This window comes from Acromyrmex echinatior, chromosome 1 (assembly GCF_024713525.1).
Source record: "Acromyrmex echinatior isolate Ae372 chromosome 1, ASM2471352v2, whole genome shotgun sequence".
Taxonomy (NCBI): Eukaryota; Metazoa; Arthropoda; class Insecta; order Hymenoptera; family Formicidae; genus Acromyrmex; species Acromyrmex echinatior.
Window position 1 is genome coordinate 8,064,533 of NC_141852.1, and position 21,022 is coordinate 8,085,554.

Genomic DNA, 21,022 nt, shown 5'->3' on the forward strand with positions numbered 1-21,022 from the left:
GAGAAAAAACACTTTAAAAATTTTGAAAATTTTTAAAGTATGTACAATTACTAATACACATCTCTAGAAAAGTTATAAGATGTTTCTAGGATATCAGTCCGTCGCTCCTGTTCATTATTTATATATTTTTTATTGTATGCTAGAAAAAGTGAACCCTTTTTATACTATAGCTCCTTTTTGATGGCCGACTCTCGGTTATGTGCAGATGGACGAAATCGAATTCATATGTCGCTCGACCCTTTCAGTTGCCAAATCGATAATTTTGCGATTTTTGACTGTCTAGTTCCCTTAAGGTGATATTGGAGTGACGGTCAAACTTGATCGATGTCGATAATACAGACTTTTTGAAATCTCCTAAGTAATCATCACAATTATATTGAATTATGTCATCAGAAGCAAGAAATATTAATTTTTGTTACATGCCATTTGTAAATAAAGACAATTTGAATAAAATAAAATGTAGGGATGTGTACCGGATATCCGAAAAATATTCGGTATTATACGGCATTTTTTTACTATCCGACCGGATAGCCGGATATCCTATTATTTGGGAGAAGTATCCAGTTGAAATTTTATATCATTAAATTGTTGATTGTTTCTTATACAAATGTTCTAGAAATAAGTATGCATATTCATGATGTTATAATATCTTATACATTGTCGCAAAATTACAATTTTTTTCCCTTTAAGCTTTTTTTTAAAAGATATTTTCTCAGAATTCGATCGGATATTCGATGTTACATTCTGCTCAGATATTCAATATCCGGTAATTTTATGATCCGGTGCATCCTTAATAAAACGAGATCGTTTTAAAATATTTGTAAAAATGAACGAAAACTATACTTATCCTCTATGACAGTGAATAATCAGTAAATAATCGTAAAAAGTGATGAAAGGATGCGTGTAAGTGAAAGTAGATTACGCATGCGTATTGAATAAAAGCATGTCTTTTATCACTTTTTACAATTATTTACTGACTATCAGGAAGATAGTCTATAAGTATAGTTTTCATCCATTTTTACAATCGTTTTAAAACGCTTTCATCATTTCGTTTTATCTAAATTGTTTTTATTTACAAATGGTACGTAATAAAAATTAATGTCATTTTTCGCTTCTAAAGTCAATTCAAAATGGTTGTATGATGACTACTTAGGAGCGTAAAGGTATATCCATACAACTTGCATAGCTGCATAAATATATGTATAAAGAAAATTATCCAATCATATTTTATGTACAACTTTGTAAGAGAAATGCGATTGGATAATTTTCTTTAGGCATATGTTTATGCAGCTATGCAAGTGTGGATATACCATAAAAGCTGCAGCATAAACTTTTGCATAACGCATAGTGCATAAGCGAATCAATCAATTAGAATCCTTCTTTTTCTCCCATTTCATGGAAAAAAATTTTGATTGATTGATTTTCTTGTGCACTATATGTTAAATGTAAAAATCTGTACGGCGGCCTTTAAATGAAAAGCACAGATTCTTATATAAGGCATAATACATAAGAAAATCAATTAAAATTCTTCATTTCCTTCTTTTCCATGAAATAAAGGTTTCTCTAATTGGTTCATTTTCTTATGCCTTATGTGTTACGCAAGAGTTTATGCTCCCCTATAGACTTCTATATATTACACTAGACCAACTAACTCTGTTTCTTTAACTGCTGCCAATAATTTTCCTAAAATATACGTATTCTCAAAATAAGGCCCACGCCAGTCTAATCAACAGAAAGATATACGATATTTTGAACCAATCACAGAGAGATATACAACATTTTGAATCAATCATGGAGTGATGTCACATGACCTGTTGACATCTCTTTTCTATATGTATGATCACGTGACGGTTTATTTTGCGCATCTAATGGGTCTTCTACAATAAGCCATTAGTCGTAAATCAGAAGTCAGGAACTAAAAATTGACCAATCACAGTTGTCAATTTTTAGCGTCTGACTTCTAATTTATGACTAATGGCTATTATATAAGGCCCATAAAGTGGGGAGCACAGACTCTTGCATAACGCATAATACATAAAGCATAAGAAATTCAACCAATCAGAGTTCTTTATTTCGTGGAAAGGAAAGAAACGGAGGCCTTTGGTTTATTTTCTTATGCATTACGTGTTATGCATTATGCAAGAGTCTGTGCTCCTCGTTTATCCACACAACTTGCATAGCCGCATAAATGTATGCATATAAAAAATTATCCAATCACATTTTATGTGCGATTTTAAAAGAGAAATGCAATTGAATAATTTTTTTTATGTATATATGTTTATGTGGCTATGCAAGTTTGTATGAATATACCTTAATTCGTGCAGGCAGTACTTTTATGTAAGAAAATGTGGGGAGTTAGCAGTCTAGTGTCATATACAATAATCTATGTGCTCCCTGCTTTAATTTCAAATTAAAAATTTTTATAATAGTGACATCTTTAATTCATTTCTTACATTTCGTTCTGTCTCACTCAAACACATACATCCTTATCTAACATATTGCTACGTTATCTCTTGTAAGATCGAGCATTTATTGTTTAATATAATTTGATACGTTTACTGCTTTGTTTACCATTCTGGATCTTCTCTAAGCATAAATTTGTAAATTAATATTTTTTTTAAGCTTTTTAATTTTCATAAACTTAGTATTGTTCGTTCACCTAATCTGACGCGTAGTGCAATGTCGCTTTTTTGTTCATACGAACTATAAAACTTTTGTATTAAGAAAACATTTATGTCAAGTGACAGCTCTACGAGTTGAAAAATAAGTAAATTTTTAACTTCGATTTTGATATAAAACTCATTGCACTTCAATTTTGCGTCTACTTTAATCCTAAAAGAACTTTTTATTCCGTTCAGTCAATTCGGAGATTAATGATATCAATCTGCAATTTTGCGACAATTTGTTCACTCCAGTATCCCTCACCGTTCTTTATAAAATTCTACTTAATTCATAAGAGTGCCATTTAAGTTCAAATGATGGTCACTCAATAGTATATATTATATTATTAATTTATCGCTTACAAAGATATTAATGTTCATTATAAATATATTCGAATCACATTTTTAACATCATATTTATGACTGGAAGTCATGAATAGTAATTGAAAATCAATTATTGAATTTTATTGAATATATGAGTGACATTATTTTTTTGTGGTATACAAATACTTCTTTTTTACTTATAATTGAAAAAATAAAAATTTTGAATTTAAATTATTTTTAAATGATATGCTATTTATACATAATTGATACTAAAATAATTAATACTAGAAATTAAAATATTTTGTAATTAGTATTAATATTTTTAACGTTATTTATTAGTATAGTATTTTTAACGTTATATATTAGTATAAAAAAACATAGATAAATACGAATATGGAATCTCTTAGCATATATGATAATTAACTAGCGTTATGCGAAAGCCATTCCAAATTATCACTCTTTTTGTCTTATATATTTACTGAATTAAAGATGTAATTACTAATTATTTAAAATTATAATCATTTTGTACACTATTTCTATTTGTTACAGAAAGCTGTAGTTATTGTTATTAATTATTCTATAATATATTATACTGCTTCTGTAATGTATAAATATTTATTCAAAAATTTATAATATAGTAGATAATTTGTTATTATAAGTGCCAAATTCCTCATAATGCAAAAAATATCATATTGCAAAAAATGTAACTTATTGTTAGTTATTTCATTTTGTATATTATGTTAATATTATGAAGTAAAATTTTCTATTCTATCGTTGAATTGTCTTCTATTTATTATAGCAATTTTTTATTTATATGCATTTTTTATAAAATTTTTGCAATATATGTATGTATAATTTACTTTGAATTAGAGATGCAAAAATACCGTAAAATTCAATCTTACAATTACTTACGATAAAATTGCGGTAAAATGATAATTTATTGGTAATTTTGATAAAATTTATTTCTTATAATTTTATGCACAAATAGACTGTATTTTCGTTCTTATGTATAAAATTTTAAAATTAGATGATATATATATTTTTTTCTATTTCTATCAATTAATTAATTAATTATTTAATTTATTTAAAATTTAATAATTATAAATTAAAATCATTTGATAAATAAAATTATTTTTTAATATCTTGTGATTTTTCAAATTACGTGATCTTTTTCAATAGGGTATAATTTAATCGGAACAAAGCTCACTAAACATTGTCAATTAATATAAATATAATTAATATATTTTTGTTTGATATATGTGATATTATTTTTGTTTTTACTCTAATAAAAACATGACAGTCGTTAAAAAGTAAAATAGCAAGCAAATAAAAGTATTATAATAAGTTTATAAGGTATGAAAAATATAATATAAGATTATGTACCTGTCACACTTTTTGTTTTCAAAATTAAAAAATTTATTTAAAGTTTTTCTACTTACTACGTAGGCTATAAGTTTAGAAGGTATGAAAAACATAATTAACTTCTTAACTTTTAAGGACTACTCTATATCTGTCACACTTTTTGTTTTAAAAATTTTTATAAAAATTTATTTGAAGTTTCTCTAGTTATTACGTACCTAGGTTTCTTATCTATTAATTATTCTATCAATATATAATTATCGTAGTATCGAAATGAAAATTTAAATTAAATAAAATGTTTTTCAACTTGTTAACTTAATGACTAAATACTCTTAAATTAAATTACTTTATTTTTTATTACTTTATAATTTTTTAAAATTATCATTTTACCAACCTTCATAAATTACCGACTAATTTACCGTAAATTACCGAGTAAATTATCGTAAAATTTGGTCATTTTCATCTCTACTTCGAATGCTGCTTTTTGCTATAAATAATGTAAATATATTGCAAGGATTAAGTAACTCAACATGACAGAAACTTTTATTAAAAAATTCTAATTCTATAATAAAAATAATATACACTTTTCTATACAACAATAATATATTCTTTTTACAATGTAATTACAGATGTATATTGAATTCATTGTGTAATTATATTATTATACGTACAAACATTATTAATACATAATGTATTGCGAACATACATTTTTTACATATCTTCCTTTTTTTATATATTCCAATCTTCAATATTAAGATATTAGAATAAGCAAAATGATTGTTGATTATGTCATATAATGAAAAGTTTGGATTTGCTTAATGAAATAAATTGCTTAATTAACAAATAAAACTTGAATAAAGCTCGAATAAAGCAATGAGTAAGTTACTAATTATTGCATATATCTTTACTTACTAACTATTCTCTTTTGTTCTTTGCACGGCAGTGAAAAATAACAAACAATAAAGAAACGTTCAAAATTGTATTTAAGACTTTAAATATGTAGATATACACATATATATTTTATGTAGAAATTAACTAATATTTTGGCAACGCTGTGTTGTGTGCATTCCATAAATTATCTTGAAACTTATTGCACATGATTTCTTCTTGTTCTTAGTATTCTTGGTCTCTGTATTTATCTTCCATTTGATTGTCGTAATTCTTCTAGCTACGGTATGCGTGAATGATATATTATTTTTATGCATATGGTATGTGTGCGTGTACACAAATGTATATATGTATACAGGGTGTCTGGTAATGACCACATAATCTCTTGTGAGCAGATTAAACAAAGTCAAATGTCCTGTACTATTTTGCGATTTTAATTTTGCAATAGTTAATAAAATATTGATTTCTAAAAATCGCTGAATAGTACGGCCTACTGCTAAGCATAAGCGCGCAATGAGATACGACTATTCACTGTCGTAGGTTGCTAGACATGCGAGAAGTTGTTTACTATAAACAGCCTTGGCAATGCACGAGCAGCAAAAGAAAACATCTCGTGCTAGGCGGTCGCATAGCGCGTATAGCACTGTGCGCTTGCATTTGATTGCATTGTAGGCTGGGCACATTTATTCGGCGATCTTTGGAAATTAATGGATGCTTTCCAGCAAGGACACAGTAGGGAATCATTACATCTTTGTTGGCCTATGTTAAACAGGCTGAAACGATTCACTGTGTTACACAGTGTTTGACTGTGTCCTTGCTGGGAAGCACCCAATATCTCGTAACTATTGCAAAAATTGTAAAATTGTAGATAACTTTTTTACTCAGTCTGTTTTACGAGATTATGCGGTCATTACCGGACATTCTGTATAGCGCGTGTGTGTATTACATTATACAATATTTATAAATTGCAGTTCAGATTATTTATCTTTCTTACCTCTTTTTCATCATCAACTTCATCCTCGTCATCTGAACCATGTACAGAAGCGGCCGGTGTCGTATGTCGTGAAGATGATGGAGATGGTGGTTCACTGATTGGTCTGGGATAATTGAATCGACCAATCCCACCCTCTGCATATTCTGATGCCAGTTCTGAATACACTGTGGTCAACGCCTTTATTCTTGCTTGACGATAATACTATGGAAAACATGGATAGAAAATATAAAAGATACAAAATAAATAATTGAAAAAAAAAAGATATGCGTGTCTTACAATGCCAAGATTTCGCCAATCGAGGAGATCACTAAGACGTTCTGTACGATTTCTTTGAATGATACGTTGACGACGGCTAAGTCGTGCGAAATCAAACATATACTGAGCAAGCTGTTGAACACTTGCTTCTAAACCAATAAAACGCCTATCAACAATGTAAATACCATAGCTCATCGGATCTGCTATATGCTCCTGCATAAAACATCCAAATCCTGATAAGTTTGTGGTAATGCTGGGTATTCCCATAACTGTGCACTCAGCTGGTGTATAACCCCACGGTTCATAATATGAAGGAAAAACACCTAAATGACATCCTCTAACAAATTCCTCATAATCAAGACCAAATAGTGGATTTGTCGAAGATAAAAATTCTGGATGAAATACCATCTATAAATAATACATATTATATAAGCATAATATTGATTATGTATTAAGTCTGATTATTGTGGTATATACAGTTTCTGATGGGTTGAAATTTAATATTTCCTGCTTCTATTGCCTATGCTTTTCAATTGTGCAGTAGGTTTTAATCTCAGTGCTTAATTTAAACCCTATACAATATGTGTGTGTGTGCAAGTCACGTGCGTACTTGCATGTGTCATTACATATACCTTAACACGATCATGGACAGTGTTGAAAAGATTACATCTTCTAATGGCATTTAACACCGGATCATTCCAATCATCAACAACATTATGTGTCGTAATAGGTGGTAATCCGTTTCTTTGCAGAGCATATAAACATCTGTAAAACAAAATAGAATGTCAAGTAAATCCAGATTAGTTACAGAATGTTAGTTTGATTATTTTTTGAAAAACCGTTTTATTTTAATAGTATCCTCTTTCTCCAATAAGTCCTGAGCTTCAGGCATGCGACCAGAGAGACATAATTCATACATCCGTTTCCCTATTTTTTGCTGTATATCATTGATAGTATCTCGTAGAGATTTTGTTACCTGAAATAGGAATTTGACAAGACACACATACATATTAATAATTATTATTTCAAATATTAAACTAATATTGCATAAAATAATAATGACTTACAGCATGACCGCGGAGAGACTCGACATTAAAATTATTAGTTCTTGCAGGAAAAATAAGGAAGGCAACTACTGTTAAGTCAGGTCTGGACGTTTTTAAATAATGATTTAATCTGGCTAGAGCTTCTATGAATATATCAGCTCCTTTATTTCCAAATTCATATCGACCAGCGGTAAAGAAATATAATGTTTTGTCTAAATCAAAATCATAATGTCTGCGAACATACATAAATTTGAATATTGTATGAGAGATATATCTATAAGATAAATCGTAAGAAACAGAACACCAAATATTTCTATTAGAGGATTTAAGGATAGAAGAAATCATTTCAGAAAAATTGCATTAAATACAAATCGCTTTTTTCTTAAAATTATTTTCAAGATCATTTTGAAGTTATTAATGTTTTTTTAAATTATATATTTCTAATTTGATAGTATTATAAAACAAATTCAGTGATTCATAATACTGTGTCTTTCAAATGACTTTGAATGTGAAAATTTTCAAGATAAGTACGAACCAACGTTATAGTCAATATAAATCCATATATCAGCATCAGACAAAGTGCTCGAGAAAATGATAAGTCAGTCAAATATGATACTAATGAACACATGACGGCCCATTATCAAATTAGAAATAAAAGCATCTGATATAATTTAAAAACTAATGATGAATTTAAAGTGATCTTGAAAACAATTTTAAGGAAAGTTATTTGTATCAGCACATCTAACTTTTGGTACAGTACGTTTCTCTTAGATTTTTTTTCGAACATAAAATAAATATTTAGATGTTCCTAACAGTAATCAAAAGGTTAATGAACCAAGCAAGTGGTCGCTAAATAATCTTTTTACAAATTGTTTATTGGTAAAACAATATAATCAATGTTCTAATCAAATTTCAAAGACTACAATATCGCAAAATGTTTTCGATCCATCAAAAAGTCATTCTAGGTTGAAAATGTTTTACGATATTAATAATAAGAATCTTATTTAAGTACATGTGAGATTTAAATACACAACCAATAAGAACTAGAAATTAAATGCTTATAACGGTAGAAGCTGAATCTTTAATGCTTAATTAAATGTGAATTATATACGTACTATATATCTACATGCATATATACCATATTTATAGTCATTATAATTGCGCGCCAAATTGGTTTTCCGGACTTATAAATGCAGTTAAACTACTATAATATTACAAATTAAATTAAATTGACAAGCAATTTTTAATAATTTGGTGCTCAATCAAGCATCATATTAGAATTTTACGATATTGTGAGCTTTGAAATGTTTAACTATGCTTAGAACATAATTGTTTTATTAACAATTTTTGTAAAAAAATTATTTAGCACGATCAACGAGCTTAATCATTAGCCACTTGATTACTGTTAAGTTATATTTTTTATATATCGAGACTAGTATTTCAACATTTTAGATGTTCTATTTCTTATGATTCATTTGCTCATATATTATATCTTAATATATTTGTAAAGGACATTTGTTTTGATACAAACCCATAAAAGTGGCCTCGCACAAACTCATGTATTTTTTCTTTACTAATAGCATGTAAATTCTGAAATTCATGCAATGCCGCAAACTTTTTTACATTTAATCCATTTGGCGTGATAATATCAGCTTTCCGTTTGAGCAAATGTTCAGCTTCAAAACCAGTGATATCCGAAACTGTTGTAAATACGTGTGCTAAATGTGTAGCTGCACGTTCCATACAATATCTGTGATATATCTGACGCTTTCCTGCTTCTTCATCAACACTAAACTGCAATTAGCATATTAGGATATTGTAAATAGGATGTCTCAAAAGGGATGTGATCAAAGAAATTGATAAAAAAATAAATTAAAAATATTAGATTGAAGGAAAAGCGGTATTTTGTTAGCTAAAAATTATAATTACATATACAATATCTTCATTAAAAATGATCAAAATTTAAATTTAAAAAAAGAAAGAAAATTTAAAAACTTGAAATTTCTATTTTCGAATGGTTACTACATTTTTTAATTTATGTGAGTTTTGTAATTTTTATATATAGAAAATTACGAGCTGAAAAAAAAGGAAATTGTTTTTCTCACTTTGTGAGTCACATGCCAAGAAAATTTTCATAAAAGTTTGGAGTTTTCCTTATCAAAAAAATTTTTTTTTACGATTTTTTGTTCTTGAGTTATTCGTGAGTTAAGTAAAAAAGAGCATTTTGACTTTGATCGCTCATAACTCCATTAAAAATCATCTTATTGCAATTTAAAAAACAGATTCTTAAAGCTAAAACGTTGCTCTATCGAATAGTATCATGCAAATTTTTTAAATGTAAAATATATAGAAATTTGAGTTAAAAATGTGATATTATCATTATAACCATTGCGCAATGAAGAAAAGGACAGTCATATCACATTTTTAGCTCAAATGTACATATATTCTTTTTTTTTTTTAATTAGTAATTACACCACTTGATAAAGCAACATTTCAGCTTTTAGAATCTGTTTTATTAATTATGGTACGATGATTTTTAATGGAATTATGAGCAATTAAAATACTCTTTATTAATCTTAATTAGAATACTCTTTTATTTAATCCGCATATAACTTGGTAACAAAAAGTTATAAGAACATTTTTTAAAAACAAACTTTTTAGGAAAAACTTTAAACTTTCACATCAGATAATCGAAAATTATCACAACAAATATAATCTGTATATAATTTTGAGCTACAAAAGAGCAAAACAGAACTTTTTCTCCAACCCAATATAATGTAAAAGCTTCCTTCAAAAAAATCAATTAAAAATGAATATATAATATAAATAATAATACATATAATAATTATATATATATAATATATATATATATTGGGTCATTTAAAAAGTATCCGCGGTTTTTCATTCAAAAATTGAACAAAAAACCGCGGATACTTTTTAAATGACCTAATATATACTTATTAATCATATACTTATTAACCATAATTTACATTTTTCAAGCTTATTTTATATCATCCAATAAAAAATACAAGTTTTATTAAATAAAATTTCGAATACAACATTCTATGCAAAAATAAAAATAATTTTAAATATAATGCATATACAAAGTGTGCCGCGCACAAGTTCTCCAACCGCCCACAGAAAAATAGATGGGATCGAAATAAATATAAAAGTCCTTTACCGTTTAGCAATATTCGTAATAATAATCGAGATATTAATGTTTGCAATTGTACTAATGAAAGCGCGCCGATAGAAACGCTCTGGTCGCTCGATGTGTAAATATAGCGCGTTGGAGAGGTAAGAGAGAAAGTGCGCCGTTGCTTAGCTATACTTCGACTATACTTTGTTTATTTCGATTCCATCTATCCTCCTGTGGGTGGTTGGAGAAGTCTCGCGGGACATCCTGTATATAGTTTAATGCATTTTAATATAGCTTCTTTAATAACTTAAATTATTCTATAACAATAGAAAATAATATGTTACACAAATAAGTAAAAAAAGCCTTAAAAGGCTTTTTCTTATTCTTTTTATTATTATAAGACGTATTCTTATAATAATATTGCTATACCTTCTTGTTTGAGAATGTGTGCTTATATTATCTTATTGAATGATTCAATATTTTCAACTATTTTTATCATTAACATGGACAAATTGCGACTAATACTAATAGATGAATGCTAACTAAGAAAAATTATAAGAGAGAGAACATTATATTGTTGCGGCATAAAATACACGAAGAAATACGACCATCATGTTAGCATAACTAATTTTGGAATTTATATCTAACCATTATTTGAATTTATCAAATGTTGCGATTTAATTTTCTATATTGTATACACTGAAGATGACCTGAAGATAAAATCGAAACGTCTGTTTAAAAATTTAAATGATTGAAATCTGGCTCGTAGTCCTTATTGTTATTAATGTTTATTTATTATTATTGAGCCATTATAACATTATTTTTATTTACTAATATTTAATATTTTTGCGTGAATTATTTTTGTATATTTTCCACTTCTACAAACTGTGCACGCCAGAATTATTTTAAATTATTCTTTATTCGAAATCATTTTATTATGTAGGACTTTTTTTATGTAAATAAAGTTGATAGTTATATTTATATTATATAATATGATCAAGAGATGGGGAGAGGCAGCGTGTGACTTAATAAGAATGGTAAACTTCGTAATTGGACCCGAAACCATCTCATATTTCAACCATCTAAGATTGAATTATAAATTATTGTACATCAAGTCAAGAGATTAGGATAGAAGAAAAGAAAAAAGAAAAAATAAAGAAGTTATATACCTTATCTAAATTGTTGTAAAAATCTGTCTTCCCTGCACAAAGATATCTACCCAGAAGTGTAGCATGAGTAGTAAATACTGTGGCCACATCCACGTGTCTTGTTCTCAAAGCGATTAAACCAACACCTGCTTGCCATTCATGACAATGTACGACAACTCTCGGCGGAATGCTTGAGTAACCTTCGGCTGCTTTTCTATTATTTCATTATTGTGTAGTAAAATTGACAATTAATTATTAGGTGTTGGAATTAATTCGTAGCGTTTTACAAGTGATGGGAAGTACTTTCATTAATGTATTTTTTAATGCTCATGTGAAATAAATAACATTCTTTCATTAAAAACGCTACGAATTAATTCCAACACCTAATAAATTACATAGAATAATTTTAAAATAATAATAATGTAATAATTTACCTAAATTCTGCAATAAATTGACAGACTAAATATCCAAGTATTACAGCATCATTAGCTTCAATATCGAGATGAGGTATTCCAAGATTGCAAGTACTCCATAATTCCTGTTTATACTCGTCCAGCTTCCAAGCAGCACTTCCGATATCGAATAGAATTATTTGAGGATTTCCATCCACCAACCATGTTCCTGTTATTACCTTAATGAAAATATTTTATGTGATATAACAAAAGAAAAAAAATATCTTGATTTACACAAAACTATTATTGTTATATATAGGGTGTACAAAAAGTTCCATTAAATATCTCGAAAAGTATTTCTGAAAAAAATGTTTCATACAAAATTTATAGGGTTTAAAATAATCTAGTTACTGATCTTACTAGTTTAACTTTTAGTGGCGCCACCGAGATCAGGTCAAGGTCAAATCAATTTTTTAAAATGAAACCCTATTTTTTTTATTTCAGAAGCTTATGTCAAGAGCTTTTCAAAATACTATAATAAAACTCTTCTTAATCAGTACTTTTCAAGTTATGAGATTTGAAAATTATAATATCGCCGGCATTAATATAACCTACGATAACCTAAGATACATACATGTATGCACGCGCCACATATACATGCGCACGCGCACATGAGAAATCCGACCGTGTAATCTCTGCGATATATCTTGGGTAATGCTCTAATATTGGCGGTACTCTAACTTTCAAGCATTATAATTTAAAAAGTACTTAATGAAAAAATATTATATTATAGTGTTTTGAAAAGTTCTCGAGGAGCTAAGCTAATATGAAAAATGAGGGTTTCCATTTAAAATAAATCAACCTTGACCTGACTGGTGACTACCGAAAGTCAAACTGATAAGATCAATAAATAGATCTTTTTAAACCTTACAACTTTTTTGTCTGAAACATTTGTCCAATAAACCAATATTTTCTGAGATAATCAGCCATTTCGGAACTTGTGTGCGTGCGTGCGTGCGTTTGTGTACATATATACAGGGTGTCCCAAAAAGACACCAATGAATATCTCGGAAAATATATGTTTTACAGAAAAGTGTTTCAGAGAAAAGTTGTAGGGTTCAAAAAGATCTATTTATTGATTTTTTGAACCCTACAACTTTGTTTGAAACACTTCTGTAAAACTTATATTTTCCGAGATATTCAGGTGTCTCGACCTTTTTGGGACATCCTGTATTTTTATTTACGCACGCACGCACGCACGCACGCACGCACGAAGTTTTGACAAAGCGTATGTAGATAGAGCGAATTAAACTGAGTCAAAAGATTCTTTACCAGTTTGCAATTTTCGCAATAGTTAAAAAGTATTAATTGTTGAATATTAAAAACTACAAGAGATAAAAAGATAATTATTGAGAACAGGGGAGTCAGTACCGATGACCTTTGACATATGTTGTCAATGTCATGACCCTGAGTAACCTGCAACAAGTTTTAGCCATTGCTCGTCCTTCATTAAAATGCTATTAACAAAAAAAAATTACAAAAATAACGTCTTATTTCTGCTATACATATATAATATTCAGCACTATTCTATATACCTCTCCCTGCTTAGGAACGTTCAATTTTTCATGCGAAGCGACTTCCACCCCACCTCCCAACCTGCAAAGAGATGCGACTTTCATAATTGTACTGTTGCATATGGGTTTCAACCTTCCATGCGCAAAAATATTAAGAACTATTCTATTCTTTTCCGTGCTTACATAATGGTTTTCCATGCAAACATAAATTCATTGCTTTAGCAGAGAATTTGTTCATAATGCGAAGAACTTGTATTAAAGCAATAAATTCATATTTTTAAAGCAATGAATTACTGTTTTACAAACAAAAATTCAGTGCATTAAGGATACAAACTCTCTGTTAAAGCAGTGAATTTCCACGTAAACACAATTCTTTATTGTCAATTTTATATGTTAATAATTTTTTAATGAAGGACGGCTAAAACTTGTTGGAGATCACTTCATGGATCATGATCTTGACAGCAATGTCAAAGTCAAGGTCATTTGAGCTAACTTCTCTATTCTCAATAATTACCGCATTTTCTTACATTGGCAACTATTTTTATCAATGTAAGAAAATATGGCATAAAAAATTCTAAAAAAATTCTCAGAACTTTATGAGAAAAAAATTAATTTTTATCTCTCGCTATTTTTCTGTGAAGTTGATAGTATTTGAGTAAAAAATTATTGAAAATCAATATTCAACGATTTTTAATAATTAATATCTTATTAACTATTGCAAAAATTGCAAAATGGTAGAGGACTTTTCGATTCATTTTAGTCGTTCTATCTGTAAGTTTTGTTAAAACTTCCCAGACACACCGTGTATATACACTAATATAATAAAAGTAATTAGACGCGTAAAAAATACAATAACTTAAGAAGGGTAAAACATAGTAAAGACCTTAAAAAAGTCCTTCTTTATCAATTTTTTAAAAAATAAATATAAGTCGGCAATTTTTAAAAAATAACTAAATATATAGAAAAAATATGAATTGGTATATCAATTAGGTACATTTTGAAAACATTTTAAGAATTTTTGTATGTTTAAATATAAATATACGGGGATGTTGCACAGCATAGACTTCCGTGTTTAACCTTTTGAGGAGCAGTAGGACGTATACGTCCCACTTTTTTTAGTTTTTTCATATTTCTAATCTATTTTGCAGTTTGTATGCGCATATGAGTACTTTTTAGAGTCTTAGGGATTTAAATTATATAACTTTCATGAAAAATTACGTTAATTTATTTATTTGCAATTTTGTTATAAACAATTAATGTAAAAAAACTCGTTTTTTTCAGAATAAATTCGGCTATTCTTAAACGTGGAGTGCTAGAGCTTTGAAAATTTTTATGCGTGTACTCCATATTTGAAACTATAATATATATTTTTTTCAGAATTTTCTGTTTGCTAATTTTTCCGAAAAAAAAATTTTTGAAATTTTGGACTTTTATAAAACTTTTAGAAGATCTTTTATAAGTCTATTTATTATTTATTATTTATTATTTATTTTGTAATTCTGACATCAGAATCGTAATCAGCGAAAATTCATAGATAATCTATGATCTCAATAATTTGTTTAGAAGAAAAATGTGCCCCTTAAATGGTTAAAAAACATGCTCCATCGGCGGCGTAAAAAAGGTTGTAATTATCTGAAATGAAAATTTCGAATTTGTACGAGTGTAGTTTCAGTTAAGCGTAACGATTTTTTAAAATAATTCTTTTTTACAAAATGGCAGCGGTTTAAAAAAAATTTTAATTTCGCTATTTTAAGCCTCTTAAACATTTTGTCCTTCGAAAACTAATTAATAAAAAAAAATCCCTACGCTTAACTGAAACTATTCATTTTGTGAAGCTACTGTTCAAAGATCGATCGATCGGAAATTGAGTTGACGCCGCCAGTTAAAAAAGGTATTATAGTTTTGAGAAAAACGTGTTTAAAAGTTTCAGTATTGATTATTTAATAGAAATCTGTCTGTCTGTTTATCTATCTACCTATCTATCTATAATATCTATTACCTGCGCACAGCTTTTCTCTTAAATCAGATGCGTTTATTATCGTACTATTCGTTCGTATTTGTTCGCTGAAACTCACGTAACTCGAAATACTTCAAATTTCATAAAAACTTTTTAGGAGTATATTTTTAAGATATCAAGCTTTTGAAAAAAGTTGAAAAAGAGATTTTTCAATTTTTTGAAAATTTTACTGTTTTATTCCTTTAATAGATAAAATACCGTCAAGAAATGAATTCTTATCCAAAATAGAAAGCTGTACTAAATGATAAAATATATTTTATATTTAATTACGTAAAAAAATAACTATATATTTGAAGACTGAAGTGTTTATGAGTGCAATATTTGTTAAAAATATAATGTTTATTGATAAATAGTCACATCTATAAGTATGGAATAATATTATGTATGTAAGTCAGGACATATAATTTGAAAAAAATTATTACATACAATATACATGTGTGTTTTTGCAAATATACCTGTGCTCGCACGAAAATTATGTAGCGATTTTCTGAAATTATATTAATATTATTCCATATTTGTTTATTACTTATAGATGAAAACTTTTAACATATTGTAGATTATAACATGCGTGCGTGCATACACATAAAGAGTGAATTATTAATCTAAATAGTGATTAAAAAAACATTTTATTTTTTGAAAAAAATATTTCTAATAAGTTTTACAGTTATCAGGCAGAAATAATAATGATCTTAATTTACTTTTAGTTAAAGTCAATTTGACTTTTTTTTAAATAAAAAATTTTAATTCTTATTAAATTCTTGTAACTTATTTCAAAATATTTTACAAAATATTTTGAACATATTTCGTAATTAGAACATTCTAAAATTTCATTAGTAAGAAACAAGTTGCTTAATAAGTCCTTTTGTCTTTCGTTTAAACTTTTTCTTTAAATAATCTTATATTCTTTTTTGGAATATAACTGCCATTAACATAAATGTATATATATTTGCAGTGTGTGTCTAAATGTAAAATTATTTCTAATATATAATTTCTAGTTGAAATATTTGACAAACCTTAGTAATATATTTCTTTATATCTGCTGCACGCACACACATACGCGCGCGCCTGCGCGAGCGCGTGTGAATGTATGATTTAACAAACTGACTGATTTAAGATTAATTTTGACACTAAATGTCAAGTCCACAATTTTTTAAAAGATTTACTTTATATCCTTGATCACGTAAAACTTGTACTGCTTGATGCAATGGATTATGAGGAGGAAAGTCTGCCTCCTCAACTTCAGTACGTGCTGAATGTTCTTTATATGGACCAATAAGACAATATTGATCACCCATTTCTTCAGTTGAGACATAAGCTTTAGATCTTATTACAGTATAAATGCCGCCAACTGAAAAGGAGTTGTGTGAATTATATGTGACAATAGGGAAATATATGAATTATCAGGAGTACATCAGAAAGATCTACAATATATAATGTTGCACCTTTATTGGCAGCTTCCCAAGCAACTTCAAAGTTCCATCGATTTTCATGTTGGGCTGAGTAGCCACGGTCCATAAACCCAAACAAATCATTAGTGCTGTCTATGCGATAAAATCTTCTAGAAGCACGCTCTCTCGACATTTTGTAAACTGTTTTACAATTCCTATATTCATTTAATTTTAGCACATTTAATAAAATTAACACCTATTGAATTTATAATTTACCTCTGTCAAGCTAATAGGACCAAATGAGCAGAATCGAAAAAGATATATTGAACTATTCAGTAGTTATTTTGTGCTAATTTGTGTCGCAAAGTACAATTTTATATTGCCATTTAGAAGAAATTCGTGATATTGTTGGCTTAATATTAAGCTAGCATAAAAAAAAGTAAAAAAAGAAAACTAGAATAGAATTACAAAAAACTGAATTTGTGCTAATTTGTATCGTAAAAATAAAATTAATACATCGATCCATTTCTCAAGAAACAACCTTCAATTGAATACAACCCTATTGGGCTCAAGAGTATAAAGTACTCTATGTCACGAGCAAAATCAGTTGTTACTAATCAAAACGCTATAATTTGTGTCACTAAAATATAAATGTTCAGATTTTTTATCCCCGTCGTTTCTTTGGAAACTACACTCGATCTTTATTAGGTTTAAGAATAAAATATCATTCGTCACTAGTAGATTTGCTACTCCTACAATCAAAACGCTATAAATTGTACCGCTAAAATATAAAATTTCAAATTTCGTGCTCCTATCGTATCTTTGGAAACTACTTCCGACACTTATTAAGCTCAAGAATAACCTTAAGATAAAATTAAGATAAGATTAATAACTTTTTTTATTACACATTCATTTTATATATATAATGGAGTGTATATATATATACACACTCAATTATACATATTAATAAACATTCTTATTCGATATATTTTTATATAAAACCATAAAGAAAATTAAGGAAGTAGGAGAAATGTTGAATAATTTTGCAAAGAAATGACGGGGACACAAAATTCGAAACTTCACATTTTGAAAATACAAATTATAACGTTTCAATTAAATAGCAACTGATTCTAATCGTGGCCGTACTTCACTCCTGAATCTAATAAAGGTACGATTGATTTTAAAGGATTGATTTTCAAAAGAACGATAAAGATGCAAAATCTGGAACTTTATTTTGATCGTATAAATTATAGCGTTTCGATTGTGAGAGTAGCGCCTAATTTTGTTCGAGACAGAGGATACTTTATTCTTGAGCTCAATAGGGCTGTGTTCAATTAGAGATTGTTTCTTAAGGAATGTATTAATGTATTAACTTTTTTTGATGATACAAATTGGCACAAAATTCAGTTCTTTGAATTTCTAACTTTGTTTTTTTCTTTTTCTTTTTTGTCTTGCAGTTCTGTTAACTTGATGTTAAGTTAGCAGCGCCACGAATTTCTTTTAAATGCATGCGGTACAAAATTGTATTTTGCAGCACAAATTGAGTAAGTCAACTAAATAGGTCAATATGTCATCTTCGATTCTGCTCATTTGTTCCTGCTTAACAGAGCGGATCATTAAATTTTCCTATTAAATAAAATATTGTTATAAGACTAAAAAGAATAAATCATATAATAAAAGTCGACATTGAACGTGCACGTATACAATAAATTATTTCTTAACACACTAAAAATATGAAAACCGATTTGCACTCCATTGCACTAATTGCCGTAATCATCGATACAATGCTACATATCGGAGCTAGTAGTCCTCGAGCTGAGTACAGATGTGTAACGTTGTGTCGACGATTATGATAATTAAATATAATAGAGTGCAAATTGGTTTTCATATTTTCAATGTTAATAAATAATTTATATTATATATAGTTAATAAATAATTCTTTCAAGATTATAAGATTATCGTGACAATGAAGAATATGTAAAAGGGTTAAATTTATTAACGCTTAAAATTAAAAGATAAAATTAATTAATTAAAAATAAATGAATTAATTTGCTACGTTTGTGTCAAGATGTATCAAGCAATTGGAAACCACACCCAGTGATTAATCGTTCTTTATATACCAAATTGAATAGTATAGTGTGCACGTGTATAATATTGCATTTCTATGAAACATAACAAATTCCAACTTTTACTCATTCACTTTCATTCATTTCCCAATTACGATTACATATGATATATGATCACAGATCACGATTATTGTTAAATCGCGAATATCGTACTAATTCTACAATGAGACGGTAGTCGGTTGTCCTAAATTTCATTAGTGAATCGATAAAATTAGCTAAGAGCCAACTTTTACGACTATTACCAATTTTCTTAAGACTGACCAAATTCAATTTATTCCTTTCCGTTAGTCGAGCTAAACTTCTAGATGCAAAAAATCATAATTACCTTAATCATATTTAAGTTAAGATTAATTAAGACTTACGGAGTTTTTACACTTTTACAATGAGTCGATAGACCGTAATCAGAAATCTTAATCAGTCTTAACCTTAACCATACAAATTGACTATTGGTCAATTGCAACGATTAAAATTTAGGATCGCTTAAGATTTTCGATTACCGACTCATTGTAGAATCCCGGTTAGATTTCTGACTACCGATTCATTGTGGAATCAGCTTTACATTCGCAGATTTATTGACGAGCATCCACAGTGTGAATTGCTTGTCATTACCATGTGATAATCGATTTCGCGAATTAAATAGATTTATCAATAAAAGCAACGTACTTCGAACTGTTTTCACTTACTGCTTATGATTTCTCCCGTATTACAATCGAGAACGACACTCAGATTAATTGAGACTAATCTCGATTAACTATTCTGCCTGCTGGTTAATGCAATACTACAATTTAATTCAAGCGAAAAGCTGCGTTCAGAGAAAATAGTTTTTGCAATGTTATAAAATTCTTCAATACGATTGGTTTATATATTTAGATCTATAAGGAATCAAAAGTAAGAACCAATCGTATTGAAGAATTTTACACAGTTACAAAGTTACTTTCTCGGATGAACATAGCCAATGTCATCACGGTCACCACTAATCATCATGATAGAATTAGACAGGTCACCCATTCCGGCGAATGTGTAGTGGGTTGAAAGTAGTAGGGATCTGTTAAGATGCCTTTTCATGCGATATCGGCCTAGTTTCCACCGAGGGTTTAATCTATTCTGTAACTGTCTTTATACGTCTACCGACAGTTGTCGATATTGTTGCGCAGATATTGTATTTTATATGGTGAAAAAGCTGCGTGAATCAACAATTGTCGGTAGGCGTGTAAAACAGTTACGGAAATAAGGGCCCAGAATGTAAGAACCAACCAAACTATAGTCGAGTATTCCCCTCTGTTACAGTCGAACGATAGGGGAATGCTCGACTGTAGTTGGTTGGTTCTTACATTCTGATCCGGTTTAAACTCTCGGTGGAAACTAGATCATGTGCTCGTAATAAGGTTAGAGTCAGTATTCATAGTCAGTTTTTATTTCAAGATCAGCTTAAGTAATGTCTTAAGAACGCTAATGCGACCCTTTGATTGATTCGTGACACCTTAAGACAAAACTAAAGACTGTCTTGAATATAAGAACTAAGTATTGTTCGTTTGTCTCTTGGGAGCTCGAGGTCGAATTCCGAATGAACCCACTGTACTTGAAATATAGAATTCACATTACGTACAACTAAAGTCACTAAATTAACAAAGTACCGCGATGAGAAAATTCACTGAATTAGCATTTCGAGCCAAAATGGCGTCGAAGTGCTAGCCTAACTTGATTCTGTTAAA

General features: G+C 28.7%; 1 protein-coding gene and 1 long non-coding RNA gene across 5 annotated transcripts in view; one reads left to right on the top strand and one right to left on the bottom strand.

Annotated features, from left to right (window-relative positions):
* LOC147910922 (uncharacterized) overlaps positions 1-3,763 on the top strand; it is a 5,287-nt gene extending 1,524 nt beyond the window's left edge. Inside the window, exons 1-2 of the long non-coding RNA XR_015544057.1 lie at positions 1-1,163; positions 1,291-3,763. The exon at positions 1-1,163 is cut by the window's left edge and continues 1,524 nt beyond it. This is a non-coding gene — a long non-coding RNA (uncharacterized LOC147910922). The remainder of the gene's footprint in view (positions 1,164-1,290) is intronic.
* A 1,545-nt stretch (positions 3,764-5,308) lies between these two features.
* On the bottom strand, positions 5,309-20,296 carry GlyS (glycogen [starch] synthase). Of its 4 annotated transcripts, none has more exons than XM_011070918.2 (12): positions 19,994-20,296; positions 17,239-17,399; positions 16,960-17,144; positions 12,248-12,444; positions 11,835-12,027; positions 9,058-9,320; positions 7,548-7,758; positions 7,320-7,456; positions 7,113-7,245; positions 6,502-6,888; positions 6,226-6,426; positions 5,309-5,511 (listed from the first exon to the last, which is right to left on the bottom strand). In XM_011070918.2, exons 2-12 carry the CDS (start codon positions 17,375-17,377, stop codon positions 5,479-5,481), a joined length of 2,079 nt encoding a protein of 692 aa, XP_011069220.1. In that variant the 5' UTR covers positions 17,378-17,399; positions 19,994-20,296; the 3' UTR covers positions 5,309-5,478. The 4 variants fall into 4 exon arrangements, with proteins under 4 accessions (XP_011069220.1, XP_087258818.1, XP_087258816.1 ...); XM_087402692.1 differs by having other exon boundaries at positions 19,974-20,296; XM_087402690.1 differs by having other exon boundaries at positions 19,673-20,296.
* Positions 20,297-21,022: the final 726 nt, after the last annotated feature.